This window comes from Kogia breviceps, chromosome 7 (assembly GCF_026419965.1).
Source record: "Kogia breviceps isolate mKogBre1 chromosome 7, mKogBre1 haplotype 1, whole genome shotgun sequence".
NCBI lineage: Eukaryota > Metazoa > Chordata > Mammalia > Artiodactyla > Physeteridae > Kogia > Kogia breviceps.
Genome location: NC_081316.1, coordinates 39,785,818 through 39,806,378, shown reverse-complemented (window position 1 = coordinate 39,806,378; position 20,561 = coordinate 39,785,818). Strand labels below are relative to the sequence as shown.

The following is a 20,561-nucleotide window of genomic DNA, read 5'->3' as shown; positions in this document are numbered from 1 at the left end:
GATACTGTTTTAAAATAGACCATAATAAATAAACTTTTTATAGATCAGTTACTGTATAAGAAGAGAAATTAGGGGGAAGGTATTTAGTCTGATAGAGTCAAAACATCCTCCAGGACAAGAATGACTCAGGAAAGGTTATTTATTATGTCAATCACACAAGCTTGTCATTTATGAAGTATGGTCTTCAAACCAGGAAGCAGAAGTGAGGGAGAGGTGAGTAATGCATTTGAAAGTTTTTATACATCCCATGGGATAAAGGACATCCCAGATGAGGAGATGGGGCTTTAAAAAGTCAAAGCCAGGCAAATATTGGTGGAGCTATTATACCTCCTTAGACCTAGAATATAATTATAATATTATAGAATCAGAAATCTATCAGAAGCTTATTAATGACCTTTTCTATAATTATTTCTATTCTCCCATCACACTGTTCTGTTCTATTGCTCCAAGCAAATGATTAAAATTAGGCATCAAACTCAAAATAAAAAATAGAAATCTTCATTACTCCCATCTCCAAAACATGTTGTCTACTTTTCTCACTAACTGTTATACCATCCTCCTATTCACTCTGAGCTACCTTTAAACCACTCCTCTCTATTGATCTCCTCACTTTAAATGTCAGGTCCTAACAATTCTATCTCCGAATATCTTTTCCATATGCACCCCTTCTTCCTTTCTTGTTTCTGCTGCTTTAGTTCAGGCCCTCATTATCTCTAGCCTGAAACAATTTCCTTAATGTCTCTCTGTGCTCCCATACATCCAATAAAGTGCTGCCAGATTAACTTTCCTGGAGGAAAGCTCTAATCCATCAATTTACTGTGCTAAAAAACAGTCAGTGGTTCCTCCATAACTTTCAATATAAAGTTTGAGTTTCTTAGCCAAGAATTTAAGGGCCACTGTGATGAACAGAACCTACCTTTTCAGTCTTATACCCTATATGTATCTTCACATACTTTAAAGTAGAACGTGAAGGCTGTTTTAAAGCTTTCTGCCTGCTCCTTTTGACAGAAATGTCCCTCCCCTCCATTTCTACTTACATATATATCCTTTCATTCTCCAAGACCACATAAGACTCATTTTCCTATAGAACCTCTCCATGGTTTCCTAGGCAGGCACAATCTATCTTGTAAACTCCTATAACATTTTATCTATGTAGCTCTCATGGAACTTATCACATATTAAATATGAATTAGAGTTCATTTTGTATATGTTTTATACCTTTTACTAGAATATGAACTCTTTAAATTTAGAGACTATTGTTTTATTCATGATAGGTGTGCAATATCATGTAGCATAGTAGTTCTTAACCTAGGGTCCACAGACCCCAGGATTCTATCCATAGAATTCAGGAAGTTTGTGAACTTGGATGGAAAAAATTCATTTTCACCATTTTTTTTAACTGAAAATTTGCATTTCTTTAAATTATTGATGCAGGCCACAAACCATAAATTCATAGTATCTGTGACATTGTAACCAATAAAATAACAATATATTTTTATATCACATTGTACTTGTTGAAGATATCTCAAAATATCTTTTATACTTATCACTACTTTAAAATTGTATTTTTAGTCCCTCCATTAGATCTTGTATTTAATGCATTAGTAAAGTAGTACTTCATACTATATCACAAAATTTTTAATTATTTAAAATTTTAATATAATTCATTTTCTCATAATTCCATGGATTTTACTTTATGCATTTAAAATAAGAATGGACCTGTAGGCGTTGCCAAGCCACCAAAGGGATCCATAGCCAAAAAAGGAAAGTAAGAAAGTAAGAATCCCTCAGTTCTAATATAGCACCTTGCAAAATAAGAAGAAAACTTGTAGAAAAATAATCATGATACTATGTAGTTCTTGATTAGGGCTATAAAAAATATACCGTGAACTACAGAATACTGTATAAGCATATTGTTCATAAAAATTCATAGTCTTGGCAGAAAAAGACCAATTACCCCTCATCTAAAATAAACTTTTAAAATGGCAATTTAAGATTGCTGCATACTTCCAAAGATAATTTATTATCTTTCAAAGAAAGTCTTTCCATACATGGACAGCTACACTGTTAGACAGCTTGTCTTGTTATAATTTCAATATGATAGATAATATTATATGATAATATAATGATAATATTACTAGTTCCTTTAATTATTCCTCTTATTATATAATTCTGTGTCTGTTAGCATGTCATTTGTTCTCCTCTGAGAATGTTCCAACGCTTCTGAGTTCCTCTTAAAGTGTAGTAATTCTCAACACAATACTTCAGGTACATTCTTTTGAGCAGGAAGTTCAGTGGGACTGACACCTCTTGAATCTTACATACTGTAATTGTAGTAATGCTGACTGGGATAGCACTGGCAATTTTTTGGCAATATTCACTGCACTGACCCCATTGCACTCTCTGTCACCTAAAACTCATATGTTGGTTTTTTTTCCCAATCATGTGTCTGCTATTTAAATTTCCTTCAGTAATTACTTGTGCAGATAGGAATTTCGGTCACAGCCTCTGGACTTGACGATAAGACCTATTAAATTTTATCTTGATGGGTTAGTTTTAAGTTTATATTTTCAGTTTGTCAAAAACTTTTGACTTTTTGTTTCTTTCATACATTATATTCAGCACTCCTCCCAGATTTTTGGAATCTGTTTGATAAGCACACTTTTTATCATTTCTATTTGTACTTAATGTATTATATACGTTGGTATGCACTAAAAATGCCTGAACTTCTGAGGCCTAAAAATATATGTACTGTAGAAAACAAAGTTCTGTACAGTGCATGAAAAACATTCTTCAATAGTAGGAATATAATGACAAAGAACTCTTAAATGAGAGGTCTCATCTTACAAATGCCTCTCTTGTATCAAATCTATAACACACAATAATGAAGAAGAATAAAACACTAATCATTACTTACAAGAGAAGGGTGATTTTAAATTCCCTAGCTGTCTAGACCACTCCCCCTAAAAAGTCATCGCAAATCAATTTCTTTATTTTTACACAACAGAGCCCTCTAAAGTATGTTGAAACCACTTTCTTATAGAGCTAAAACAATCTTTTTGGTGAATCACAATTAAATGTAATCTAGCAATCTCATTTATTCAGAGTTTATTGATCTGGCAGCCTCAGTTATTCTAGAATAGCCATGAATGAGAAATATAAAGTCTCTGAGCAGCCAGAAGAGTCAGCATGAAGTCCATGCACTGAAGAGCATGTATATTGCCCAGAATCTCTTAGCAACTCACCCAGAAATGTTTGTTCATATTTTAAATATAGTCCAGAATGTTATGATCATCTGATTTCATAACTGACAGATGAATATAAGAAGCAAATTAGAAAATATTCACAACTAGGTAAGAAGTAACAGTCTGAAACCTGATATTAAAAGAATAGAAACCAAAACACACACGCGCGTGCACACACACACACACACACACACACACACACACACGCCAAAAAAGAAATCTAAATCAAGCAGACACAGGAACTCTAAAGTTTCATAATTGCAGAGAAATAACCATAAAGCCAACTGTCCTAATTATCTCAAAGATCTCTAGGGGCATCATTACATTATAGCATGGTGAAGTAATTGACATTTATAATAATTATCATCACAATACCTCAAATGTATGTAATTTACAGTTCATAAGACACATATTAATTATTATAGTTAATTCTCAAAATGTTTGAGTTAAGAAGTCAGGTTACTACCATACCAAACTTTAAATTTTGTGATTCAGGGAGACTGAAGAACTTACCCAGGGTCACAAGATTGTTAGATAGGTACTGGAGTTCATATTCTACTGCATCATGACCCTGAGTCAACAAAAAAATTTACATTTTGTGCCATATAATCTGGTTAGTAAGATTGGGAAGCATGTAATACATTTTAGAAGCTTCCACAAAGATTGCTGATGTGGTGGACACAACACAAAAATTAATTTGAAATTTTTAAACTTCTGAGCCCTTAAAGGAATAAAATTAACTTACATGAAAAATTCCCTTATATCAAATCCCCATTTCCCTATAGTACAACAGAGGTTTAAATTTAACTTACAATGTAAGTAGTAATCCAGAGCCATTAATTTTAAAGTCTAAAATCTGTACATTAAAAAAAATGAAAGGCTATACATAGTATAGCAATCACTCAGAGTTGATTTATTTAATTTAAACATATTATTAGAGAGTCTTCTTTCATCTACTTTTTAAGACCTAGGTTAACCTAAGTGGACTCTTGTAGAGAGAGTAGAGAAGGTGGATGTTTCAGTAGATGTCATATGTCAAAGAACTCCCTTGAACATTTAGCTTTAATAGTATTAGAAACCCTCAGCTCTCAATTCTGCAACATTTGGAGGTAAAATAATAATATTTATAAATTTATAATATTTATAAAAACAAGGAGAAATAAATGAGGGGTCTTTTTGTTTTTAAACAGTTTATATTTTCATAATAAAACACTATCCATCAAGAGGAAATAAGGGAGAAAAAATGAAAAATAAAGTTGCGGCTAGGAAAATACCTGTACTCCCTTTTCCAGAGCAAGGCTTATAGTCAGTTTAAAACCTTGATTTGTTATTATAAGAGCCAAGTAAAATGCACAAAGTTGTAGAAAAATGGAGCTATCTGCTTAACACTTCTAATGGATCACAATCTGCCATCACCATGGTAACCTCTGAATAACTTTTTCCTTGCTAGTGCCAATTATGCACTTCTCTGGCCCTTAAAATCCCACTCATTTTTTTTTAAGCCTGGAATCTTTAAAAGAATAAAGCCCAACAGTTAAGTGCACACATACCCTCTTGTTCAGTCCGAGTCATTTCCTCAAGCTTCTTCTGTTTCAGTGTGTCCACCACATCGGCAAGGCTCCCTTTGCGGCGTTCTGGGGTTCCAAAAGTAACACTGGTCATTATCTCGCGGTCCCGACTCCCTTCGTCAGGCTTATGTGGTGAGGTAGAGGTATTTCGGAAGGAATATAGGGAACATAACTTATTATTCTCTGACTCCTAGAAAAACAAAATAAAATAAAACCATTAGAACATGTTTCTTTGCATATCATTGGAGAAAAATCCCAAACTCAGAATGACAGTATATGAGGCTGAGATGGACAAATAAAATATATTAACTATCTCTGCTTAAAAAAAATACTAAATATAGAGGTAATTATCAAAGGAACTAACCTGAAATTCCAGATTCGACCTTTTCCTTTTTTAACTAAAAAGCAGCCAAAGTGGTACAAAAACTTAATTTTAAAAGGAACACTTCAATTTCTTACTCATTTACACCCTTCATTTAAAATAGTTCAGATTCAATTATTAATTATAAGGATGGTAAAGTTTTTCTTTTAATTGGCACTTATATTAGCAACCCTCTTCCCACAGCCTAAAATATATGTACATCAAAAAAAGAACCCCATTATCCCTAAATTTAGAAACAGTAGAGAAATTAGCTTAAATATTCATGTTAATTATTCACCAGAAAATATATAAAATATCTAAGTCAGCGTCAGAAAGTTAGCCAACCTGAATATTTTTGTGTGCTGGGGTTTGAGGAAAATTGTTTGGTTTTTTCCTAGCTACACATCTGTCAAAGTTACAGAAACCTCTTTCTATTTCTTACACTTACCCCTGATACTTTAGCACATAGTCACACACATTTTTCATGCGGCATTTAAAAATGATTTGGTTTTTTTCTTTTTTTTTAATAAGAAGACAAGTTTGTTGCAGAAACACTTACACAAGAATTATTTCACATTACAGAGAAGTTGGCTAACTGGTAGGAGAGTTAGTTTCATCTTCAAGGAGAATAAAGCAAATCTTAGATTGAAAATAATAAACACCTAAAAGTTTATAAAAAGAAAATGCTTTTATAGCTCTTTAAATTGGAACTGAGAGTTTTAAGTAAACATTATTGGCCACAGTCCACCAGTAGTCCTGCATTCACCTTATCTGTCTGTGTATGGGTATTCTCTCTCCCAATAAAAAACTGTATGAAATAAATAAAGCATCTAGGCTTTGTTCTCATCAGAAGCTTAAAAATCTTTATCACTCCTATATCTCTCTCCTTCTTCACAAAAAAAAAGTCCAATAAGCATCAAGAACTAGAGGAAGAGCATGAGGTAAAAGTTAGAGTTAAAAAAAAAAAGTTACAGAGTTAATCACTGGTAGGAAAGGGAATGAAAAGAAAATTGAATATAGAGAAATACATTTCCACATACATTAAATGAGATAATTGTACTCAGTAAATGCTAGATATTTAGGTATTATTGTCATTGCATACAAGGTAGGAATAAAACTTATTTTCACAGTTATTGGTAGCATATAATAAGCTAACATTTGTAAAGCAACTAGGCACAGTGCTGAGCCCAAAGCAGGCAGTGCTTAGTAGATGGTAGGTATTATTATTTTATTGGAAGGAACAGATCTAGGAATGGAGCCAAAGAGGTTTTTCCCCCTCTGGACGTAAGGAATTGCTTAGTAAAAAATATGTCTTGAACTAACTTGAATATTGTAAAGTCTGTGAATATACTAAAACCCACTGAATTGTACGCATTAAATGAGCAAATTGTATGGTATGTGTATCATATCTCAATAAAGCTGCTTTAAATTACTATGAGCCAAATCTTAATCTTTTCCACAATCCCATTGTTATCAAAATGCCTAACACGGAGCAGATGCTCATTACATTTGCACTAAAATAAACTGAAAAGGATAAAATAAATGGGCAGGGCAGGAAAAAGAGCTCCTCTTTACCTTGTCCCTAAATCTTTTCTTTCCCCAGGAAATATGCTGTATTTCATTTACTGCTTACAATAACTGTGGAGTGATGCACAGGAACCCCTTCTTTTAGATGCCAGTCATGATTAATACATGGCTCCTTGGAATGGCCAGTTCATTCTCTACTTTGTGCAAACAAAATACTCAGAGATATGTTTGCCAAAGCCAATTTCAGCTCTTAATAGTGTCCCTATCAGAAATGTGACCTAGACTTTTTTGAATTAGTAATACCATTTGATACATTATGCTTTGATCACTTTCATTTCAAATGCAAATTCGTCTATCATTGCCTGTAAGTCAAAAACAAACTCTGGCTCAACCTAAGGGATTGAAGATCAACTTAAAACAACAGTTACATGGAAGTGGTTACCTACAAATGACTCACCACTGGCCATAATAAAGAGGAGTTTTCCCACCACTCTCAAAATGAAAGATGCTAGAAATGTCTCTCCAGCCTGAGTTACAGTTGTCCTTAGAGAATTTAGGTTCCATACAGTACCATTTTTTTTCTCTCAGGACTAATTTCAGTCTCTTTACTCATGTCACTTACTTGTTAGATAGACTACATTCCTTATTTTTTACTCATGGGAATGTGGTCACTGCCAGCTGCACCACAGACAATGACCATGGGTTCCCACACCAATGACCCAAACTGTCTTCAGCCCCGTAATCTGTGCAAGGTCGCTCAATACCACCAAGAAGCAGAGAACAAGAAGCTGTAAGTCATGATTTCTCCAAGAAAGCAACAAGAACTACTTGCAACATGCCACAAAGGCACCAACATGGGCAGAAGATGAAATCATAAATGACTTAAGTTGTATAAGTCATACTATCTTTAGGAACAATGGAAAGGGGCAAAATTTACCATTTATGGTCTTCACTTTTTAACTTTCTCAAGCTTAAGACATATGGACCTCTCATGAATGGGGGCCTATAGTCAATTCATCTGAACAAAGGGGCACATAAACCCAAACATTTATCGATACAATGAAGAGATTTCTGTTAGATAAAAGGCAGTAAGGCCAAATTAGAAAAAGAAATTTGACAAAGAATCTCTAGTTTTTGTTCTAGGGAGCTAGGTAATTTTTAAGTAAGTTTTCTTACAGAAAAAGAAAGCTCAACTTATTCTTTAATTTCCTAAAAACAAAATTGGTCCTATGAACTAACAATTGAGGCAAGATGTCCAGTGATAATATCTATCAAGTTTTGATGCATGACACTGCAGCGCAGCTGTGGAGAGGTTTGAGGCAACCTTTGACTAAAGCAGTGCTTCTCCAACTTTAAGGTATAGAATTCCCTGGCAAGTATGTTAAAATACAGATTCCCTTACCTCTTCCCATACCTCAAAGAGTGGGGCCCAGGAATATGAAGTGTAATAAACATACCAAGTGACTCTGATGAACCCCACTTTCAGAAACACTGATTCCATGAGAAGGTAATGAAATGAATGTGCTTTGTTTGCCTTAATATTATGATGTGGATATAATTATGAACATTTTAAAGAAGCCTGGTTAGTTGTGATTTTTAAAAGTAACATAAAGGAGATTACTTCTCTTCTTTTGATCTTTCTTGCGAAAACAACCACTGTATAACATGACAGAACACATGAACATCACAAAAAGAAAAGCATATGGGGCACTGAGTAAGCATTAGTTCATTCAAAGGAAACTTATGATAAGTTTGTATTCTCTTAACCCTTAACTTCAGAGTCTTCCCTAACAGTGAAGAAAATGTCAAAATACTATTTAAAAGGATCCTAGTACCAATACAAGGATTAAGGTGATGTTGATTCAGATTATCTAAGGAGCATTTCACTGGCAATTAATTAAACACAGTACAAAAATTATATGCAGATGACTGAAAAAGCATACAGTAGTACAAAAAAATAATCATTAGGCAAAGTTTCTAGAAAATACAAGCAATTTTCACAAATTAAGAATATATAGAGGGGAGAGGAGAGAAGATGGCGGAAGAGTAAGACGCGGAGATCACCTTCCTCCCCACAGATACATCAGAAATACATCTACACGTGGAACTGCTCCTATAGAACACCCACTGAACGCTGGCAGAAGACCTCAGACCTCCCAAAAGGCAAGAAACTCCCCACGTACTGGGTAGGGCAAAAGAAAAAAGAATAAACAGAGACAAAAGAATAGGGACGGGACCCGAGCCAGTGGGAGGGAGCTGTGAAGGAGGAAAGGTTTCCACACAATAGCAGCCCCTTCGCGGGCGGAGACTGCGGGTGGCAGACGCGGGGAGCTTCAGAGCCGCGGAGGAGAGCGCAGTAACGGGGTCCGGAGGGCAAAGCGGAGAGATTTCCGCAGAGGAGCGGTGCCGACCGGCACTCACCAGCCCGAGAGGCTTGTCTGCTCACCCACTGGGACGGGCGGGGGCTGGGAACTGAGGCTCGGGCTTCGGTCTGAAGCCAGGAGAGGACTGGGATTGGCTGCGTGAACACAGCCTGAAGGGGGCTAGTGTGCCACGGCTAGCCGGGAGGGAGTCAGGGAGAAGTCTGGAGCTGCCGAAGAGATAAGAGACTTTTTCTTCCATCTTTGCTTCCTGGGGCGCGAGGAGAGGGGATTAAGCGTGCCACTTAAAGGAGCTCCGGAGACGGGTGCGGAGCTGCCAAAGAGACAAGAGACTTTTTCCTGCCTCTTTGTTTCCTGGCGCGACAGGAGAGGGGATTAAGCGCCCAGCGAAAAGGAGCTCCAGAAACGGGCGTGAGCCGCGGCTATCAGCGCGGACCCCAGAGACGGGCATGAGACGCTAACGCCACTGCTGCCGCCACCAAGAAGCCTGTATTCGAGCACAGGTCACTCTCCACACCTCCCCTCCCGGGAGCCTGTGCAGCCCGCCACTGCCAGGGTCCCGTGATCCAGGAACAACTTCCCTGGGAAAACGCACGGCGCGCCTCAGGCTGGTGCAACGTCACGCTGGCCTCTGCCGCTGCAGGTTCGCCCCGCATCCGTACCCCTCCCTCGACCCGGCCTGAGTGAACCAGAGCCCCCGAATCAGCTGCTCCTTTAACCCCGTCCTGTCTGAGCAAAGAGCGGACGCCCTCGGGCGACCTACGTGCAGAGGCGGGGCCAAGTCCAAAGCTGAACCCCAGGAGCTGTGCGAACAAAGAGGAGAGGAGGAGGTCTCTCCCAGCAGCCTCAGAAGCAGAGGATTAAAGCTCCACAATCAACTTGAAGTGCCCTGCATCTGTGGAATACCTGAATAGATAGCGAATCATCCCAAGTTGAGGAGGTGTACTTTGGGAGCAAGATATACTATTTTTTTTTCCCCTTTTTCTCTTTTTGTGAGTGTGTATGTGTGTTCTGCTATGTGAGATTAGGTCTGTATAGCTTTGCTTTCACCATTTGTCCTAGGGTTCTGACCATCCCGTTTTTGTTTTTTTTTTAAATTTTTCTTCTTTATAATTATTTTTTATTTTAATAACTTTATTTTATCCTACTTTATTCTATCTTCTTTCTTTCTTCCTTCCTTCCTTCCTTTCTATTTTTTCTCCCTTTTATTCTGAGCCGTGTGGATTAAAGGCTCTTGGTGCTCCAGCCAGGCATCAGAACTGTGTCTCTGAGGTGGGAGAACGAACTTCAGGACACTGGTCCACAAGAGACCTCCCAGGTCCACGTAATATCAAACGGCGAAAATCTCCCAGAGATCTTCAGCTCAACACCAAGACTCAGCTTCACTCAACGACCAGCAAGCGACAGTGCTGGACACCCTATGCCCAACAACTAGCAAGACAGGACCACAGCCCCATCCATTAGCAGAGAGGCTGCCTAAAATCATAATAAGGCTACAGACACCCCAAGGCACACCACCAGACGTGGACCTGCCCACCAGAAAGACAAGATCCAGCCTCATCCACCAGAACACAGATACTAGTCCCCCCAACCAGGAAACCTACTCAACCCACTGAACCAACCTTAGCCACTGGGGACACACACCAAAACCAACGGGAACTACGAACCTGCAGCCTGCAAAAATGAGACCCCAAACACAGTAAGATAAGCAAAATGAGAAAACAGGAAAACACACAGCAGATGAAGGAGCAAGGTAAAAACCCACCAGACCTAACAAATGAAGAGGAAATAGGCAGTCTACCTGAAAAATAATTCAGAATAATGATAGTAAAGATGATCTAAAATCTTGGAAATAGAATAGACAAAATGCAAGAAACATTTAACAAGGACTTAGAAGAACTAAAGAGGAAGCAAGCAACGATGAACAACACAATAAATGAAATTTAAAATCCCCTAGGGCTTCCCTGGTGGTGCAGTGGTTTGACAGTCCGCCTGCCGATGCAGGGGACATGGGTTCGTACCCTGGTCCGGGAGGATCTCACATGCTGCAGAGTGGCTGGGCCTGTGAGCCATGGCCACTGAGTCTGCACGTCCGGAGCCTGTGCTCCACAATGGGAGAGGCAACAACAGTGAGAGGCCCGCATACCACCGAAAAAAAAAAAAAAATCCTCTAGATGGGACCAATAGCAGAATAATAGAGGCAGAAGAACGTATAAGTGACCTGGAAGATAAAATAGTGGAAATAACTACTGTAGAGCAGAATAAAGAAAAAAGAATGCAAAGAACTGAGGACAGTCTCAGAGACCTCTGGGACAACATTAAATGCACCAACATTCGAATTATAGGGGTCCCAGAAGAAGAAGAGAAAAAGAAAGGGACTGAGAAAATATTTGAAGAGATTATAGTTGAAAACTTCCCTAATATGGGAAAGGAAATAGTTAATCAAGTCCAGGAACCACAGAGAGTCCCATACAGGATAAATCCAAGGAGAAACACGCCAAGACACATATTAATCAAACTATCAAAAATTAAATACAAAGAAAACATATTAAAAGCAGCAAGGGAAAAATAACAAATAATACACAAGGGAATCCCCATAAGGTTAACAACTGATCTTTCAGTAGAAACTCTGCAAGCCAGAGGGAGTGGCAGGACATATTTAAAGTGATGAAGGAGAAAAACGTACAACCAAGATTACTCTATCCAGCAAGAATCTCATTCAGATTTAATGGAGAAATTAAAACCTTTACAGACAAGCAAAAGCTGAGAGAGTTCAGCACCACCAAACCAGCTTTACAACAAATGCTAAAGGAACTTCTCTAGGCAAGAAACACAAAGAAAGGAAAAGACCTACAAAAACAAACTTGAAACAATTAAGTAAATGGTAATAGGAACATACATATCGATAATTACCTTAAATGTAAATGGATTAAATGCTCCCACCAAAAGACACAGACTGGCTGAATGGATACAAAAACAAGACCCATATATATGCTGTCTACCAGAGACCCACTTCAGACCTAGGGACATATACAGACTGAAAGTGAGGGGATGGAAAAAGATATTCCATGCAAATGGAAATCAGAAGAAAGCTGGCGTAGCAATTCTCATATCAGACAAAATAGACTTTAAAATAAAGACTATTACAAGAGACAAAGAAGGACATTATATAATGATCAAGAGATCAATCCATGAAGAAGGTATAACAATTGTAAATATTTATGCACCTAACATAGAAGCACCTCAATACATAAGGCAAATACTAACAGCCATAAAAGGGGAAATTGACAGTAACACAATCATAGTAGGGGACTTTAGCACCCCATTTTCATCACTGGACGGATCATCCAAAAAGAAAATAAATAAGGAAACACAAGTTTTAAATGATACATTAAACGAGATGGACTTAATTGATATTTACAGGACATTCCATCCAAAAACAACAGAATACACATTTTTCTCAAGTGCTCATGGAACATTCTCCAGGATAGATCATATCTTGGGTCACAAATCTAGCCTTTGTAAATTTAAGAAAATTGAAATCATATCAAGTATCTTTTCTGACCACAACACTATGAGACTAGATATCAATTACAGGAAAAGATCTGTAAAAAATACAAACACATGGAGGCTAAACAATACACTACTTAATAACAAAGTGATCACTGAAGAAATCAAAGAGGAAATCAAGAAATACTTAGAAACAAGTGACAATGGAGACACGATGACCCAAAACCTATGGGATGCAGCAAAAGCAGTTCTAAGAGGGAAGTTTATAGCAATCCAATCCTACCTTAAGAAACAGGAAACATCTTGAATAAAAAACCTAACCTTGCACCTAAAGCAATGAGAGAAAGAAGAACAAAAAAAACCCCAAATTTAGCAGAAGGAAAGAAATCATAAAGATCAGATCAGAAATAAATGAAAAAGAAATGAAGGAAATGATAGCAAAGATCAATAAAACTAAAAGCTGGTTCTTTGAGAAGATAAACAAAATTGATAAACTATTAGCCAGACTCATCAAGAAAAAAAGGGAGAAGACTCAAATCTATAGAATTAGAAATGAAAAAGGAGAAGTAACAACGGACACTGCAGAAATACAAAAGATCAATAGAGATTACTACAAGCAACTGTATGCCAATAAAATGGACAACCTGGAAGAAATGGACAAATTCTTAGAAATGCACAACCTGCCGATACTGAATCAGGAAGAAATAGAAAATATGAATAGACCAATCAGAAGCACTGAAATTGAGACTGTGACTAAAAATCGTCCAACAAACCAAAGCCCAGGACCAGATGGCTTCACAGGTGAATTCTATCAAACATTTAGAGAACAGCTAAAACCTATCCCTCTCAAACTCTTCCAAATGATAGCAGAGGGAGGGACACTCTCAAACTCATTCTATGAGGCCACCCTCACCCTGATACCAAAGCCAGGAAAAGATGTCACAAGGAAAGAAAACTACAGGCCCATATCACTGATGAACGTAGATGCAAAAATCCTCAACAAAATACTAGCAAACAGAATCCAACAGCACATTAAAAGGATCATACACCATGATCAACTGGGGTTTATTCCAGGAATGCAAGGATTCTTCAATATATGCAAATCAATTAACATGACACACCATATCAACAAACTGAAGGAGAAAAACCATATGATCATCTCAGTAGATACAGAGAAAGCTTTTGAAAAAATTCAACACCCATTTATGATAAAAACCCTGCAGAAAGTAGGCATAGAGGGAACTTTCCTCAACATAATAAAGGCCATATATGACAAACCCACAGCCAACATCGTCCTCAATGGTGAAATCTGAAACCATTTCCACTAAGATCAGGAACAAGACAGGGTTGCCCACTCTCACCACTCTTATTCAACATAGTTTTGGAATTTCTAGCCACAGCAATCAGAGCAGAAAAAGAAATAAAAGGAATCCAAATCGGAAAGGAAGTAAAGCTGTCACTGTTTGCAGATGACATGATACTATACATAGAGTATCCTAAAGATGCTACCAGAAAATTACGAGTGCTAATCAATGAATTTGGTAAAGTAGCAGGATACAAAATTAATGCACAGAAATCTCTGGCATTCTTATACACTAATGATGAAAAATCTGAGAGTGAAATTAAGAAAACACTCCCATTTAACACTGCAACAAAAGGAATAAAATACCTAGGATTAGACCTACCTAAGGAGACAGAAGACCTGTATGCAGAAAATTATATGACACTGGTGAAAGAAATTAAAGATGATACAAATAGATGGAGAGATATACCATGTTCTTGGACTGGAAGAATCAACATGGTGAAAATGACTCTACTACCCATAGCAATTTACAGATTTAATGCAATCCCTATCAAACTACCACTGGCATTTTTTACAAAACTAGAAGAAAAAATTTCACAATTTGTATGGAAATACAAAAGACCCCAAATAGCCAAAGCAATCTTGAGAACGAAAAATGGAACTGGAGGAATCAGGCTTCCTGACTCCAGACTATACTACAAAGCTATAGTAATGAAGACAGTATGGTACTGGCACAAAAACAGAAATATAGATCAATGGAACAGGATAGAAAGCCCAGAGATAAACCCACACACATATGGTTACCTTATCTTTGATAAAGGAGGCAAGAATATACTGTGGAGAAAACACAGACTCTTCAATAAGTGGTGCTGGGAAAACTGGACAACTCCATGTAAAAGTATAAAATTAGAACACTCCCTAACACCATACACAAAAATAAACTCAAAATGGGTTAAAGACCTAAATGTAAGGCCAGACACTATCAAACTCTTAGAGGAAAACATAGGCAGAACACTCTATGACATAAATCACAGCAAGATCCTTTTTGACCCACCTTCTAGAGAAATGGAAAAAAAAACAAAAATAAACAAATGGGACCTAATGAAACTTAAAAGCTTTTGCACAGCAAAGGATACCATAAACAAGACCAAAAGACAACCCTCAGAATGGGAGAAAATAGTTGCAAATGAAGTAATTGACAAAGGATTAATCTCCAAAATTTACAAGCAACTCATGCAGCTCAATAACAAAAAAACAAATAACCGAATCCAAAAATGTGCAAAAGACCTAAATAGACATTTCTCCAAAGAATATATACAGATTGCCAACAAACACATGAAAGAATGCTCAACATCATTCATCATTAGAGAAATGCAAATCAAAACTACAATGAGATATCATCTCACACTGGCCAGATTGGCCATCATCAAAAACTCTAGAAACAATAAATGCTGGAGAGTGTGTGGAGAAAAGGGAACACTCTTGCACTGCTGGTGGGAATGTAAATTGATACAGCCACTATGAAGAACAGTATGGAGGTTCCTTAAAAAACTACAAATAGAACTACCATATGACCCAGCAATCCCACTACTGGGCATATACCCTGAGGTAACCATAATTCAAAAAGAGTCATGTACCAAAATGTTTATTGTAGCTCTATTTATGATAGCCAGGACATGGAAGCAACCTAAGTGTCCATCAACAGATGAATGGATAAAGAAGATGTGGCACATATATACAATGGAATATTACTCAGCTATAAAAAGAAATGAAATTGAGTTATTTTTAGTGAGGTGGATGGACCTGGAGTCTGTCATATAGAGTGAAGTCAGGAGAAAAACAAATATCATATGCTAACAGATATATATAGAATCTAAGGGAAAAAATGTCATGAAGAGACTAGGGGTAGGACGGGAATAAAACACAGACCTACTGTAGCATGGACTTGAGGATATGGGGAGGGGGAAGGGTAAGCTGTGATGACGTGAGAGAGTGGTATGGACATATATACACTACCAAACGTAGGGTGGATAGCTAGTGGGAAGAAGCTGCCTGGCACAGGGAGATCAGCTAGATGGTTTGTGACCACCTAGAGGGGTGGGATAGGGAGGGTGGGAGGGAGGGAGATGCAAGAGGGAAGAGATATGGGAACATATGTATATGTATAACTGATTCACTTTGTTGTAAAGCAGAAACTAACACACCATTGTAAAGCAATTATACTCCAATAAAGATGTTAAGAAAAAAAAACAACTAATAAAGCTGGATATATCTATTAAAAAAACTTACATAAAAGTGGAATGATGGTGAGTATAAAAGTTTCATGTCCTGCTTTTCCACTTACTATTAATGGTTTGCACTAGATGTTGAAATCCTGATTTGAGTGGCTACATAATATTTTATCATATGGTTGTTCCATATTTTATTTACCTGTTTTCTTACAAGTATTATAAAATATTGTTCCTTTTTTATAAATTTCCTTTCTAAATGGATATTTTGGGGGCTTCCTTGGTGGCACAGTGGTTAAGTATCTGCCTGACAATGCAGGGCACACGGGTTTGATCCCTGGTCTGGGAAGATCCCATATGCCACAGAGCAGCTCAGCCCGTGAGCCACAACTACTGAGCCTGCGCTCTAGAGCCCACATGCCACAACTATTGAAGCCCGCACACCTAGAGTCCGTGCTTCACAACAGGAGAGGCCACCGCAATGAGAAGCCCACACACCGCAACGAAGAGTAGCCCCCGCTCACCACAAGTAGAGAAAGCCCGTGTGCAGCAACGAAGACCCAACTCGGTCAAAAATAAACAAATAAATTTATTTAAAAATAATAAATATGGGCTTTCCTGGTGGCGCAGTGGCTGAGAATCAGCCTGCCGACGCAGGGGACACGGGTTCGTGCCCCGTCTGGGAAGATCCCACATGCCGTGGAGCGGCTGGGCCCGTAAGCCATGGCCGCTGGGCCTGTGCGTCCGGAGCCTGTGCTCTGCAACGGGAGAGGCCACAGCAGTGAGAGGCCCGTGTACCACAATAATAATAATAATAATAATAATAATAATTCATAAATGGATATTTTTGTCCAAAAAAAAGAATATATAATTAAGATGTTTCCATATAGGAAGAGATAGAGACGTAAATACTAAAAACAAAATGTGTGTGAAGTGATGGATGTTAAGTAAACTTATTGTGGTAATCTTTTCACAATATATACACTATATTGTATATCTTTAATACAATGCTATATGTCAATTATTTCTCAAAACTGAAAAAATAGATTAAAATAAATATTGCTCAGATTTTTCAGAAGTTATGAAAAACTGATTGCTCCGCAGTGGCATTAAATAACATTAAACTCAAATAGCCTTCTCATGGTACTGTGAATATAGCAAACATAATCAAATTTTTGAGCCTTTGCAAGTCTTGTTCCTTTCCCCTAGAATGTACTACATTCTCTTTGACTATGAACTCAACCCACTCTTCAAAGCTCAGCTCAAACTGCATTTCATCCTTAAAGTCCTCCCTGACTATGCTGGGCCTCACTATCCTCCTATCCCCTGAACTACACATTGAAGCAATCAGAACCATGCAATAATATACTAAATTATTCATTCCTATTTTGCATGTTTTAGTCATATTTGCAACTAAATTTTAGCTCTTAACTTATGCTTCTTCTATATACCTCATGTCTTATGCTTCTTCTATATACCTCCAAAACATAAAAAAAAAAAAAAAATACTGTCACATTGTTGGATGATGAAACAACTATTCACCAAATATGTCAAAAATAATAAAAAATTAAGGCTAAGGGTAAAGATTCGCTCTAGCAATGACAGAATTGCTTATTTAAGCAAAACGTTAACAACTGAGATATTAGAAAATAAGGGATTCATTCAATAAAAGATATAGCTACACAATGGAATACCACATGGCCATTAAAAACAATATTATATATGTTGAATATAGTGTTGTTTATAGTGATGAATAATTAGAGGCAATTTTTATTTCCAACAGTAGGTATTATCTGAGGGCATTATGGTTTTATCCATATGGTGGAATAATTTGAAATCATTGAAAATCATGTTTTTGCAGAAAATTTAGTGACGTGGGACTATTCATAACGTATTACTAGTAAAAAGTATGTTAGTGAGAAACACTAATATATATATATATATATTTTAAAATTATGTACAGAAGAAAAGACAGAATTTCCAACAAAATGTTAATGGTCCTCTGAGTCTTGAAATAATAGGTAGTTTTATATTTTCTTTTTGAAGTTACATATATTTTGCAAATGTTCTATCATAAGTAATACTTTTAATCAGAAAATAAATACTATTTTCAAGGTTGAATATGAATACCAAAAAAAGCTGTAGAATAATTTATTTACAAGCAAAGAGGTATTCAAATGGAGAAAAGGATATATCATAATATTTTAGTATATAACTTCAATTTTGTTACATGCGTGCATAAGGGTAAATGTGGCCACAAAAGAAAACCTTAGAAGATATACACCAAAATATTTATAGTGATTTATAAATGGTTATGAGATTATTGGTAATTTTTCTTTCCTTTTTTTGCTTATCTGTGTTTTCTAATTTATCATTGATAAACACTGATGAACATATTGCTTATGTAATAAGGAAGAACAAAAATCATTTTATAAAGAGTTGCTTAGAGGAAATATATTGGGTTGGCCAAAGAGTATCTTTGGTTTTCAAGTAAAAATAGACACATTTTTCATTTTCACCAAGAACTTTATTGAACAACATATTCACCCTTTTGTTCCACTACCTTCTGCCATTTTTCAGGCAACTTCATAATTCCATCTTCCCAAAACTTTTTATCTTTTTGAGCAAAGAACTGTTCCAGGTGTCTTTTACAGTCTTCCAGGGAATTGAAATTTTTTCCATTAGGAGAATTTTGTAAAGACCTAAATAAAGGGAAATCCGAAGGTGCAATGTCTGGTGTATATGGCAGATGAATCAGAACGTCCCAGCCAAGCTGTAACAGGTTTTGCCTGGTCATCAAAGAAACATGTGGTCTTGCGTTATCCTGATAGAAGATTATGCATTTTCTGTTGACTAATTCCGGATGCTGTTCGTCAAGTGCTACTTTCAGTTGGTCAAATTAGGAGCAGTACTTGCTGGTATTAATCGTTTGGTTTTCCAGAAGGAGCTCATAATAGAGGACTCCTTTCCAATCCCACCATATACACATTCACCTTCTTTGGATGAAGACTGGCCTTTGGTGTGGTTGATGGTGGTTCATTTCCCTTGCCCCATGATATCTTCTGTTCCACATGATTGTACAGTGACCACTTTTCACTGCCCATCACAATTTGTTTTAAAAATGGAATGTTTTCATTACGTTTAAGTAGAGAATCGCATGCGGGAATATAGTCAAGAAGGTTTTTTTTCGCTTATGTGGAGACCAAACATGAAAGCGATTCACATAACCAAGCTGGTGCAAATGATTTTCAACGCTTGATTTGTGTATTTTGAGTTTGTTGCTATCTCCCACATGGTATAACGTTGACTGTTCTCAATTAATGTCTTGATTTGATCACTATCAACTTCAACTGATCTATCCGACCATGGAGCACCATCCAGTGAGAAATCTCCAGCATGAAACTTTGCAAACCACTTTTGAGATGTTCTATCAGTCACAGCACCTTCCCCATATACTGCACAAATCTTTTTTTGCATTTCAGCTCCGTTTTTACCTTTCTTTAAATAATAAAACATAATATGCCAAAAATGTTGCTTTTTTCTTCCATCTTTAATATTAAAATAGCTACACAAAAATTCACCAATTTTGATGTCTTTTTTTTAATGCACGCTGATATGACAGCTGTCACATACAATCTAACAAAATTGTTTTTTTGTTTTGTTTTATTTTTTAACATCTTTATTGTTTTGTTTTTTAACATCTTTAAGTATAATTGCTTTACAATGGTGTGTTAGTTTCGGCTTTATAACAAAGTGAATCAGTTATACATATACACATGTTCCCATATCTCTTCCCTCTTACGTCTCCCTCCCTTCCACCTTCCCCACCCCACCCTTCCAGGTGGTCACAAAGCACCAAGCTGATCTCCCTGTGCTATGCGGCTGCTTCCCACTAGCTATCTATTCTACGTTTGGTAGTGTAAATGTCCATGCCACTCTCTCACTTTGTCACAGCCTACAATTCACCAAATTGTTTTGAATGAAGGTAAAGACAACTAAGTGCTACTAGAATCATCTTACGGAAAAAAAAACGAATGAACCTTTTGGCCAATGCAATAAAAATAATTTAAGAGAATAGAGTTTGGCCTTATTGAACATATCTAGAGAGTTAGTATATTATAGTTTCCCTATATTGAAACCAGAAAAAAATAACCAAGCTTTCTTTCCTTGGCATTTCTGCATCTGAGGACTCACAAATAATATTTTCTGATAACTCTAATTATTTTAAAGGGAATCCTTGATCAGCTAAAATCTAGATCTGTATCATTATCACCCATAGTTTCCTGTTTGCCCTCAAAAGTTCCCCAAATCAATCTATTTCCTATTCCATGTTAAAGTTGTTCAAAGTATCTTACGGGAGGGATTAGGTTAACAGTCCTTTTCCAGGTGAAACTCCTTCAGTTTCAACACCTATTTACCATTTGACATGGTTTCCAGA

At 36.9% G+C, this 20,561-nt stretch overlaps 1 protein-coding gene across 36 annotated transcripts in view; it reads right to left on the bottom strand.

The window, feature by feature from the left end:
- Positions 1–20,561, bottom strand: part of SOX6 (SRY-box transcription factor 6) — a 645,440-nt gene that overhangs the window by 353,798 nt on the left and 271,081 nt on the right. For all 36 annotated transcript variants that reach the window (XM_067038178.1, XM_067038186.1, XM_059069816.2 and 33 more), the window contains one exon: positions 4,796–5,003. In XM_067038178.1, the coding sequence (XP_066894279.1) occupies positions 4,796–5,003 (208 nt within the window). The remainder of the gene's footprint in view (positions 1–4,795; positions 5,004–20,561) is intronic.